At 38.4% G+C, this 12,895-nt stretch overlaps 1 protein-coding gene across 1 annotated transcript in view; it reads left to right on the top strand.

The window, feature by feature from the left end:
- Positions 1 to 12,895, top strand: part of myo15b (myosin XVB) — a 53,529-nt gene that overhangs the window by 2,967 nt on the left and 37,667 nt on the right. The window contains exons 7-16 of the mRNA XM_088070483.1: positions 82 to 205; positions 291 to 386; positions 4,853 to 4,984; positions 5,657 to 5,782; positions 5,878 to 5,955; positions 7,569 to 7,717; positions 10,318 to 10,363; positions 10,458 to 10,582; positions 11,637 to 11,751; positions 11,868 to 12,043. Coding sequence (XP_087926609.1) covers positions 82 to 205; positions 291 to 386; positions 4,853 to 4,984; positions 5,657 to 5,782; positions 5,878 to 5,955; positions 7,569 to 7,717; positions 10,318 to 10,363; positions 10,458 to 10,582; positions 11,637 to 11,751; positions 11,868 to 12,043 — 1,167 coding nt within the window. The remainder of the gene's footprint in view (positions 1 to 81; positions 206 to 290; positions 387 to 4,852; positions 4,985 to 5,656; positions 5,783 to 5,877; positions 5,956 to 7,568; positions 7,718 to 10,317; positions 10,364 to 10,457; positions 10,583 to 11,636; positions 11,752 to 11,867; positions 12,044 to 12,895) is intronic.

Raw genomic sequence — 12,895 nt, 5'->3', positions numbered from 1 at the left:
TGAGCTGGTCTACTGTTCCAGTACCAGGACAGAATCTGCATTTTGCTATTTGACATGTCTGCTCCTTGTCCTCTTTTGCAGAGATGCCATTGCCAAAGCCTTATACTCAGTGCTGTTTGACTGGTTGTTGGAGCAGATCAATGACTGGCTGAGCCCCACAGAGATGGACAGCACCGTGGGCATAGTCGACATATACGGGTTCGAGGTTTGTATTTTGTCTAGACTGTGATTTAGAAAGAATTGCTTGTGTGATGGATATGCAGTGACAGTGCTTCTGTGTTCATGTGAAGGACCTGGGAGTGAACAGCTTTGAGCAGCTGTGCATCAACTTTGCTAATGAGCAGCTGCAGCACTTTGTTACCAAGGCAGTGATCTCCCAGGAGCAGGTCAGTGGGCTGTATACTAGATCCATGAAGATGAACTAACCTTCAAGAAACCACTTTTAAATGAGCCACCTATTATGGTTTATAAGCTGTAACTAATGGCTTTATCAAAAGGTGATAAGTCAATACTAATGACCCATTAGTATAAAGACTCAAAGCCAAGGAAAAAAGCTAGACATTGAATATTTCCTCCCAGCAAAGGTCCAAACCTCATACCTAAAATAAATATCATGATTAATTGAACATTTTACGTCGATTACAATAAATGAACTATTATATATATATATATATATATATTAGTGCTGGGCCGTTAATGGCGTTAGCATGAGATTCTTTCGCGATAATTTCCTTATCGCGAAAAGAATATTAACGCAGCACGTTAAACTATTCACTAAGTTGGGTCTATACAGTGAGCAAGGCACCAATTTCACTTTGTTGTTTAAGCGGATGTATACCTGGTTGAATTACGCGGAGGGGCGTGAACAAGGCGGAAGCTGGTCTGCCTGAGTGACTGGTGGAAAAAGGAGAAGCAGAGACTGGAGTGATTGGCTCAAGCCGTGTCACAAAGCCACTGACTGTTAATGGTCTTCTTCATGACCTCTAATGTAGGCCCACAGTTCAGTTAGGGTCATGTTATCAGAGGCTGCGCCCTCTGCTGTTCATTCCAGTTAGCAGGAAAAAGCTTTTTCCACATGGAGACAGAACCTGTGTTCCTAAATGTCTGTGTTTAACAAAATAAAAAAAAGTTAAACACCAAAGTAAATCTTATGGAACATTTTTTTCTTTACCAAATATTATAGTAGAACAGCTTTCTCAAGCAGTTTGTGATGCATTTTCATAATTTAGATAGATAGATATTATTTTGAATGTCTTTGGCAAAATTCAAATCTATAATTTTAATCTAGATTAATCTAGATTAACTACAGGATTGCAGTGAGATTAATCTAGATTAAAAAAATTAATCTATGCCCAGCACTAATATATATATATATAAAAATATATACACACACATATATATATATATATAAAAATATATACACACACATATATATATACATATATATATGTGTGTGATTTTATTTTTGCCCTCATAATCATAGCACAATAAGTAAGGAAATTTGTGTTTGGTAGATTATTTCTTTGTTGTAACAATGCTTCTTGGCAATAAATCCTATACAGTTGGTATGGTGCCACATTTGTAAGGAACATGTATTTTTGGGATGAGCAGCAGAGCTGAGTATGTGGGTTGCGCCCATGTAAAATTTGCCAAATCTTCTCTGCCAATGCCAAACGGCTTATTGTGCAATTGATTCTTGTTTGGTGTTGTTTGGTGGATTGGATGATTGAAGTCTGAAGAAACAAGACATACTGGCAATTTAAAAATTTAATCATTTAACAAACAGGAGCCTCAGCAGTGTGTGGAAGAACCATACACAGCCACAACAGCCTGGCACCTCCTCCTCACACTGGTCACCAGCCTGGTCACACACTGCTGTGGGATGGTATCCCATTCTTCAACCAGCATTTGTCGCAAGTCAGTCAGCATGGTTGTTTTGGTCACGCTGGCACGAACAGCTCGCCCAAGCTGATCCCACAAGTGTTCCATGGGGTTGAGGTCAGGACTGCGGGCAGGCCATTCCATCTTCTCCACTCCCAAATTCTGGAGGTTGTCTCTGATAAATCCCACTCTGTGGGGGCGGGCGTTGTCATCTTGGAGGATAGAGTTCAGTCCCAGACTGTGGAGATATGGGATTGCCACTGGTTGCAGAATCTCATATTGATATCTCTCTGCATTTAGATTGCTTCCAGAGATGCCACCCTACACCATCATACTGCCTCCACCAAAAGATGTTACTCTCTCGGTGCAGCAATCAGCATAGCCTTCTCCGCGTCTTCTCCACACTTTGACTCTATGATCCAACTGCCATAAACAGAATCTGGACTCACTGCTAAACATAAAGTTCCTCCACATGTTCAGGTTCCAGTGCACCTGTTGCTGACACCAGGGCAAAAGGGCCTGATGGTGAAGGGCAGTCGTGGCAGGCCTCCTGGCAGCCCTATTAGACCGGAGATTGGCTGTTTGCAGTCTGTTCCGGATTGTCTGGGCAGAGAGCCATCGGCCATATCGTCCTGCAAACCTTGACAGCAAATCTGCAGAAGACTGCCTATGGTTCCTGACAGGGTGAGGAAATAGTCTTCTTGGGGTGTTGTCTTCTTGGGACACCAACTTTGTGGCCCATCTCTGACATCCCCCACCTTATGGAACTCAGCCTTCAGTTTGGAGATGGTGCTAGGGCTCAATCCAAATAATGCTGCAACTTGGTTTTGCCGAACACCACCTTGAAGCTGCCCTATTGCACGGGCCCTATCCAGATCAGTCAAACATGGCATGCCAATTCTTGGAACAGACACCAACTGACCACTGTGGCAGGGCTGATGTTCACAGGCGCTGACAATCAGGTGCCAGAGTCAATAGCAGCAAGAAAAGCTGATTGGCATTGGCAGAGAAGATTTGGCAAATTTTTCATGGGTGCAACCCACATGCTCAGCTCCGCTGCTCATCCCACAAATCCATGTTCCTTACAAACGTGGCACGATTTTAAAAGGAAAATAAACTGGCTTTCCAACGGTATAAGATTTATTGCCAAGAGGCATTGTTATAACAAAGAAATCATCTACAAAACACAAATTTCCTTGCTTTTTGTGCTTAGTTTAGTTCACTAACACAGTTTCATTTGACCATGATGTGTTGTAATAAACATATGATTTATTATAATTTATTAAACTTTCTGGCATTATATACAAATTAAAAACTCCATCTTAAACAAACCTCAGGTAAATTTAAACACATTGGGCTGATAACAGGCCAACCTCTTCTAACTACAGGACTCTGACTTGAACTTCTTTGAAACTTCTGTGCTATTCATAATTTTACTCAGGAAAAAAACTTTTGAGTAGGCCTACTTCTCCTCTTGCTGCTCCTGGTAATACTAACGAGAGCTATGTGCGAGTGGCTGGATGAGAACGGAGCAATGCATCCTGGTGTTTCTAAATAATTCCATCCAAAGTTTGATTAAACCTGAAACTAACACAAAGGGGTCTATAGATGTCTAAAGAAGTCACTTTCCACCTCTGCAAATTTGGCTGTTTCAGACACTTTGGCTCCACAAGGAGGAACTGTGATAATGAAACGCTGTGGAAGCACATACTCAGCTGTATTCTAGAGTCAAAGTAATTCACTGCATTTGATTTGCATGTGAGCTATTCTTGTTATCATTGGCTGTTCATGTTGTCTGTCAAAACATGACTGGAATGTGTTCTGTCAACATTTTATCTACTACGTCTCATATTTCAATCGAGGAAAAGTTATTTCAAGATTGATATTGTTATCATTTTATCGCCCAGCCCTTCACTGAAGTACAATGTAACAAGTAATGACCCTATTTATGACTTAGCTTTATTAATGACTTGACTTTTAATGACTTGCATAGGAAGTTGTTCACAACCTGGCAAACCAAAGGTTGTCCATATTCGGGCCTTATAATAAATTAATTAATAAATGGTTTATTTGCAACTACTAAGGACAGTAGTTACAATAAATAAAGGGTACTACTTTCAGAATGTTGATTTGTTAAAAAATAACCACAATCACACTAAATAATTAGAAAAAAAATAGACAAAATAATTTAAAAGACATATTGTATGGCAGTTGATGAAACAACTCCAGCTCCATAGTTTATGGCAACGTGAAATAACAAATAAAAAGCTTCAAAACAAGAGTCTACAAATCAATGGGTTATGACACAGTAGCTATATTCATTATTTTTACAGGCTATGGTATTCATTCATTATTATCTGTAACAACTTATCCTTTGAGGAGTTGCAGAGGGCTGGAGTTGATCCCAGCTGGCATTAGGCTAGAGGTGGGGTAAACCCTGGACAGTTCGCCAGAGCAGGCCTCAGCTGGCTAGTGGGTTTAAACCCAGAACCTTCTCTATGGAGATATCCATGGATGCACACCTGTCATAGTGTATACTAATATATTATTATGGAGGACTGAAGCCATTGGTTTTGTAGTCTGTTTTAATCACCCAATAGTATATCAAGAAATTAGAACCAAGAACGTATATTATTTCAACCAAAGGAGTAAATAAGTTATTATTAACCACTATGTCATTTTCTGTCCTGCCTGTGCAATACTCTGGTAAGCCTACTATACCCACACGTTAATGGTTGACCTGCACATGATATTTGCTACTCATCACAAAACTTCATCTTGTAGTGTGTGACCCCCTATCACCACTCAGTCATGTACAGTAATGTGAAAACTACAATGATTTTAAGACTATGGGATCACAAGACAGCAACTTGGATAGTGTGAACAGGAGGCTCACAGCAATCTGATCTTTGAAAGCTGTGTAATGTAAAATCAGTGTAAACTTAGTGTAGTCTGTGTGTGTTGCATGCAGGAAGAGTACAGCGCAGAACAGATCCAGTGGTATCCAATGCCAGTCAAGAATTTCCACTCCTGTCTGGAGCTGATCTCCTCCAGACCACATGGCATCCTCCGCATCCTGGACGATCAGACCTGTCTCCCCCAGGTACACACTTACACACACACACACACGCACACACACATACATGCTCATACACCTGCACGTTTGCAGACACACTAAAACTGGTCACCACAATGTCAGTAAACTGTGATCATTAACCCTTTGAAACCCGGAGCAGCATTACTTTCTTTGTGCTGCTTTCAGATGCCTTTTACAAGTGTTGAAACCTTTGAACCCTAAACAAACTGATGTGATTCTTTCAAAAACACAGGAAAGAGGGAAACAATCAACTTTGTAAGAAATAAGAAACTATTCCTAAAAAGTTCAGGAAAATATCTAGGGCAAAAATGAAAAAAACTATATTCAAAATTTTCAAAATTACATATTTAAAATTATGTTTCAAAATGATTATAATTTTTTAAAAAAATTCCAGGTCTTTTCCTTTTTTAATGTTTCTTTTTAAATTGAACAATTATTTTATTCATGAATTTATTTTCTTGTATGTTTTACTAATACCCTGATCATTTCTTGGCCAATGTTTTTTACATTGCTCATTCTTGCCATGTTTTTGACAGAAATAAAGCCAATTTGCAGGTTCATGAGTGTAAAGGCAAAGTTTTTTTATTTTGTTCTACATTTGACTTTGATGAATTGTAAAATATTCAAGGGTAAACATGCATATGTTGTTGATGCCGTTCCTCTGTGTTGTTTCATCAGGCCACTGACCACACCTTCCTCCAGAAGTGCCACTACCACCATGGGAACAGCCCCTACTATGCCAAGCCCAAGAACCCAATGCCAGTCTTCACTGTCTATCACTATGCTGGAGCAGTCACCTATCAGGTATCAGGCACAGCACTCTGCGACAAACAGCACACGTTATACAGCAGCCATCGCTGCAGGAACACTTGCACTGAAAAAAATACTCTTTTTTCCAGGTGCACAATTTCCTGAATAAGAACCACGACCAGTTCAGGACAGAGGTGGTGGAGCTTTTTGCCAGGAGCCGATTAAAGGTGAATCACCAGAATAAATGTCAGCATTGTTAGTTTCTGCAAACCACAGATATGTTACCTTTGTACATTTCGTATGATGCAGATACGATATAACTTTACATTTCAATTTTCAGTTTTAGTTTGTGACTATGCTGTCTGCAAAACTGCGTGGTTAACCCTTTGAAACCTGGATCGACATCACTTTTCATCAATTTTGTGCTGCCTTCAGCCGCCTTCCACAAGTGCTTTAACCATTGATCTGATTGAACTAATTGGTTAGATTTTCTTTCAAAAATGCAGGGAAAAGACAATAAGCAACTCGGCAAGAAATGTCCTGCAAATTGCAAATAAGTAGAATTTTCTAAAAAAAAAAAAAAATTGAAGGAAGGGAAAAATGTCAAGAAAATAATATTTTTAATTATCATAATTACATATTTAACATTATTGATTTTTTTTAGGTCATTTTCTTGTTTTTCTTTTCTTTTTACTTGTTTTGTTGTTGAATGTATTTTTTTTTGTTTGTTTTGTTTTTTTTTTTAACTTTTTTTTCTTTCAAACACTTCAGCAAATTTTTGGGTCCTTCCTTCTTATGTTCCTACTGACTTGTTTTTGAAAGAAATAAATAAAGAAATAGACAAAGCCAATTTGGCCAGGTTTAAGGGTTAAGTTTAGGAAAATAACCTATTTTTACATAAAATACCTGGTTTGGTTGTAACAAACTAAACTGAAAACATGCAGGACTTTGGTTAAAAAATACCCACTTTTGTTGGTCTCAAACAGTGATCTGCTGCTTGGCAGTAGGTAACACAATATCCACCGTCCTGTCCTCTTCCTTTATAGAAATTCAGCTCATATACATTTAACCTGAACTACATCCTAGGTCTGAAACGAACAAATGTAACATATCCGAGGTTCGCAGAAATGTGCAATTTCATTCTGGCAACTTGGCTGCAGAGTTGCAAGATAGAAAAAAAATCAACTAACAAGAAAATTTCTTTTGCTTCGCTGAATGTAGTGTGTTTACATAGTTTTTTTAATGATAATAAAAATAATTTTTAAAAAAAAAGAGAAATAAAAAAAAAAAAGAATGAAAATGAATTTAGAATGACTCGGACAGAATAAAATAATCAGTTAAAAGAAAAATTGAAATAGATGACATCACATAAAAGCAAATGTTTCCTAAATGGGATTTAAGAAGTGATTTATAAGAAGTCAGTGATTCTGCCAGCCTTATTTCCCTGGACATGGAGTTTCAAATCCTGATTGTGAAGGCACCTTTAGATTTAAGCCTCAACTTTGCAATGGACAGAAGGGCCCCACCAGAGGATCTAAGGCTGCAAACTGGATCATAAGGGATTAGCATTTCTGTTAAGTAGCTTGAGGCCAGGCCCAGACGAGCTTTAAAAGTGATCAATAAAATCTTCAATTCTAAAATGAACAAGGAGCCAATGGCGGGAAGCCAGGATTGGAATAATGATAAAACCAGTCAGAAGCCGAGCTCCTGCGTTCTGAACTAGTGTGAGGCACGTGATATCAAAAAACATCTAAAACATTTTTGTAGGCTTTAAAAAACACACGTACACATGTGAACTCATAAAATAAGTTGACAGAAAACCTGTAAATGTGTTTGTCAGATGGTGTCGGAGTTGTTCCGGAAAGTTCAGGATGCTTACATCCAGCAGAGAGAGCTGGGCTGGAGAGGGAGGGGCCTCCGTCAGCAGCCTTCTACTGCCGCTTCACACTTCCTTCAGTCCCTGAGTGAACTCACCACCCGCCTGGAGAGGTACTAACCCACTGAGCATGCTGGGTGCTGCTGAGCTGTCTTCACCAAAGCTGTGGATCAGCGTAAAGCCAACTGAGTGTCACTTGAACGGATACACTTTCACTGTGCTGCGGTTTGTGGAATGTGGGTTACTGAATGTCATGGAAAGAAATATGAGAATTATGATAGTTGGTCTGAGTTTATAATGTTTCCATTTGGCATGAATTATCAGCAAAATAAATTCTGCAAGAATTCGCAAGATCAGACACATCATACAATGGGCCAACTTTAACCCTTAAGAACAGTATATTTTTTGCACTTTTCATTCCTCTTTTTTAATTTTTTTTTTTTTTAGCAGCCCTCCAATACCGTGTATGTGTGTCTACAGGCCACCAAAACAATGCTCTTCTTTTATCTTAGATTTTTCAGATCTTCTGTCAGTTATCCACACCAATTACAACAGAGTGATTTTTGCTTCATTGCATGAATTTTATCCAACACGTAACTCAGCCCACACATAAAAAAGGCCACACGTTAGATCCCATAATAACTTCCAGCCTGTCTGCACAGATATCTTCACTTGTGGATGTGGGCATCTCCAGTCATTTCTGTGTCTTTTTTACTGTCAATTCTTTTATACAACAGGATATTTCAGAGCAAACTGTCAGGAGATGCTACCTTACTGCTGAAATGACTGTAAATTTTTAAGTGACACTCCTGCAGACTTGTTACCCTCCTCTTGTGATTTTATTAACCCTATATATAACCCTATTTTAACAATAAACTTAGATCAACCATTGATACAGTGGCCCCTTTAAAATTGAAAAAAAAAAAAGTCTACTAAGACAACACCTCCCTGGAGGAATGAAGAAAATAAAAAAATAAAGAGAAATTGTCATATAGCTGAGAGAAAATAGAGAAAAAATAAACTAACAATAAGTTATCAGATTTTCCATGACAAACTGATTATCTACAACAAAGCATTTAAACAAGCAAGACAAGCACACTTCTCGAAACCGATAAATGATAACCAGAACAACCCAATAATAATCTTCTCAACTATTGATCATTTAATCAACCCTAATTTTACCAAGTCTAACTGACACTATATGTGAAGAGTTTGTAGCCCACCTCAACAATAAAATAGAAACCATCCGATTAAATTTACGTAAAACCCAGCCTATGAATTTTAACACCCCAGAACCTTTGTTTTTATCAAATATGGACATGAAAAAGTTTCTGTATTGGTCCAACCTGACTTAAGTGCTGCCTTTGATACTGATGGACCACTTAATTCTTTTAGATAGACTTTAAAATTTGGGGCCAAGGGTTTTGTCAAAGGGACACATCTAACCTGGACAAAAGAGATAAAGACAAGTGTTCAAGCATTCAGAATTTTTAGTTTAAATAAGAATAAAGTAATATAAAATACTGCCGTACAGTAACAGTATTCCAGTTACAGTTAAGCTTTGTTTGAATATGTTATTTACAATTTTCTACATTATTGCAAAAAAATAAAAATAAAACAAACAAATAAAACATTCTCATTGGCTTCAGCAACAAAGTAGTGTTCAAGCCTTCAACATTTTTAGTTCAGTATTAAGAACAATAACAACAAAAATACCATTATTTGTATTTGTTTCAGTAACAATACTGAAAATGAAAACAAAATAAAACAATAAGAGCATCAGCTAAAGCCTTTATAAGGCTACTCTAGAGGGTCTCTGCACCCCAGTCTATTTTCCTTTATAGGATTTCACATTACAGCAACTGTATTCTACAGTTTTGGTGATTTCTGGCAAACCGTTTTTTTTATTCTTGCGTCTGCCTCTCGTCAGTGTAGTAGCCTATTTTTTGAGTCATCCGTACTTCAGCCAGTAAGTGGCAGCGCTCATAGGGATCCGACTGCAAACAAATGCCACACGCATTTGTTCCGCCTTTCGCGTCAGCGTGATCACAATTTTTATCATTGCATAATGGAACATGGAAATGTTGTTTTATTGCATAACTTCTGTAACAGTGTGCCATACACTGCTGACTGTGATCTGACTGATCTAGCAGCACAGCAGTTTGACACGCAGCATAATGCAGTGTGTGTAGTACTTGCAGAGCGAAACCATGGCAACGCGGGCAAAATCAAAGCAATTGATGCTTATTATTATTGGTTCTATTTATCGGGCAAAAATTTTATTATCGGAATTATGGGTATAACGTCATAAGTCCCATTATTGGGCCAATAATTAGCAGTCCCGATCATTTTCGTGCATACCTACTTAAATATATGTTTTTCTTTATTTATGTACCCGAAAATGTCTGACCTTGACTATATTGACTTATATTTGTGCAAAGTTAGGGGGAGATGTCTGTGTGCTTCCCTAAAATCTCAGATTCAAATGTACGCAGTGCAGCTAGATAAAGTAAGTCAGTGTTACAAAAGCCAATCTCTGTCTAATACAGGAAACACAGAGTTTCCAAAAGAATTAGTCCGAAAACCTGGAAATGAGTCGGCATGTTTTCATCTCTGGCTCCCTTATCTCAAAGTCAGTGGGTTTTTGTTGTTGTTGTTTTGTCAATATTCTTGATGAATAACCTTTGTCAATGTCATTTTCTTTCATTCTTAGATGCAAAACCACTTTTATTCGTTGCCTGAAGCCAAACTACGTCAAGGTAACGGCAGATACTTCAAACTGATGTTAACTGGTATCCTGACAACAGCTGACAGTGTCTGACCATGTACCCTGTCTCACATGTCATCTGTCAGCTTCCTGGGATCTTTGATGTGGACTATGTGTCAGCCCAGTTAAGGCATGCTGGGATGTTGGAGACCATCCACATTAGGAAAGAAGGTTTCCCTGTTCGGATACAGTACTCGTACTTCATGGAGAGGTACTGCACACATACACACTACTACAGTGCTTTAATGTTCATGATGCTTTCTCTTCTTTAGGTGACACCAGTGTCTTATTTTTACTTTCCTGATCTGGTATCCTCACCTTGCCTTTTTTTGCATACTGCTTCTTATCAGCTGCTGCATGACTGAAGGATGTTCAGTACTGAGCTGCGGCAATTTAAGTGATACCTGACTTGATCAAAAAAATGCAAATTCGAACACAGAATTTGTTCAGATTGATTCAGACTCATGTAGCGTCATGCCCCCAATCTGTTGGTGGTCAGAATGTTTTATCCTTTTAAAAAATGATAGGAGACCAGGGGCCAGTCTGAGAGGCCCCATACATGTTTAGGATGTTAGGATGTTTCGAGGTTTTTAGCATAAAAGGATGTTTCTAGGATTTTGAAGCATTTCTTGAATTTGAGATTGTTTCTGGGATTTTTAGACGCTGCTACGATTATAGGGTATTTCTAGGATTTAAGGACAAATCAAGGACATACGTATCAAGGATTTTAGCACATTTCTAGGATTTTAGAATTTTTCTGGGATTTAGGATGTTTCTAGCATTTGAGGACATTTCTAAGAGTTTTGGATATTTCTAAGATTTGAGGATATATCAAGGAATTTTCTAGGATTTTTCTGGGATTTTAGGACATTTAAATGATTTTTGGACATTTCTAGAATCTCAGGACATTTCAAAGATTTTAGGTCATTTCTAGGATTTTAAGGCATTAGGGTTTTAGCTAGGACCTCTGTCAGGGTGCAGGGTATCCTCCACTGGCACTTTTTTTCGATAAACATGCTGTATTTTGATGCTGTTTTGTGGACTCTGGCACCTTCTGTATACTAAAAATACAACAACGATTCCCAGTGTGAATGACTTTAGTTTTTATTGTAAATTAGAAAATGGCTGGGGTGCCACACGGCACCCTATCAGGGGCCAGATTTGGCCCATGGGCCTTAGTTGAATACCACTGCTAAGGACTGTGTATTTTCTTGTGTAATTCGGACTCAGGAGTTTCTGAGAAAAGCATGTGTTGTGTCTAATAGGTATGGGGTGCTGCTGAGCCAGCGGCTGACCGGCGTGTCAGACAAAGAGCAGTCAGTGGCTCTGCTTGACATGATTGGTGCAGAGGAGGGACAGTACCAGCTGGGACTCACCAAGGTGCCACACTGCCCTCTCATGACACTGATGAGAAGATTTCACTGTACATATCAACATGTTCTGATGTGTGTGTGTGTGTGTGTGTGTGTGTGTGTGTGTGTGTGTGTGTGTGTTAGCTGTTCCTCAAGGAGCTTCTGTACCAGCAGCTGGAGGAGAAGTGGAGCAGCACACAGACGTGGGCAGCCATCACCATCCAGAGGAACATCAGAGGCTTCCTCTGCAGGAGGAACTTCAGGTTCTTCAAACAGAAAGCGATCGTCATCCAGAGCCACATCCGAGGACACCAGGCCAGGTAGTGACAGGAGGAAGATCAGTAGGGAGTACTGTTCTTTATACTCTTCACCTCTTTAACCCTTAGGGCGCGCCGCGCTTTAATATTACATTGTATCACTCTGCACACAAAATGTGATTTTCAAAATCAAGCTTTAAAAAATATCATACATTAATAATATTTTCTATTTTCAGTTATTTGATTTTTTTAACCAACATCAGTCCTAATCATAAATATCAAACATTCATTCATTTTCATTTTCAGAATTTTAATTTTAGCTCTTTAGCTGTTTTTTTTTTTGTCATTAACCCTTAGGGAGTGTTTCACTTATTTTATGTGCTTTTCATTCTTCATTTTTTGATTATTTTGGCTGTGTTCATGCATATGGCATACATTTTGGCAAGATTGTGTATTTTGTTTCAACTGGAATTTCTAGCTCAGCTCCTACAATAAGTCTAAAATACACTGTGGAAACTAAATTGTTACATTAACACTGTTAAGGTAAAAAAAAAAGCTCTATTGAAACCCATTCAAACTGCAATTTTTGATCCCACAGCCATCAAAGCATAAAAACATGCAAAGCACTCTGGCCTTTGTCTTGGAATTTGTACTAGTTTCCACCTGATGACATCCTTTTTACCATATGACATATCCCAGGCTGTGATAATCAAAAAAAAAGCAAAAGAAAGTATAATATAATACTAATGTATAATATTTTTTAAAGCTTGATTTTGAAAAGCACATTTAATGCATGGAGTGATACCAGTGCCTGTAATATTAAAGCAGCTCTGAGGGTTACGGAAGTTTGTCAAACATTGCGCGACCAAAACAGGAAGAGGACAGCACTTTTTTAGTTATTTGCAGTTACTGTCC

This window comes from Plectropomus leopardus, chromosome 19, assembly GCF_026936395.1.
Source record: "Plectropomus leopardus strain MGB_pleo_1.0 chromosome 19, ASM2693639v1, whole genome shotgun sequence".
NCBI classification, from domain to species: domain Eukaryota; kingdom Metazoa; phylum Chordata; class Actinopteri; order Perciformes; family Serranidae; genus Plectropomus; species Plectropomus leopardus.
This window is presented reverse-complemented; position numbering and strand designations above follow the sequence as displayed.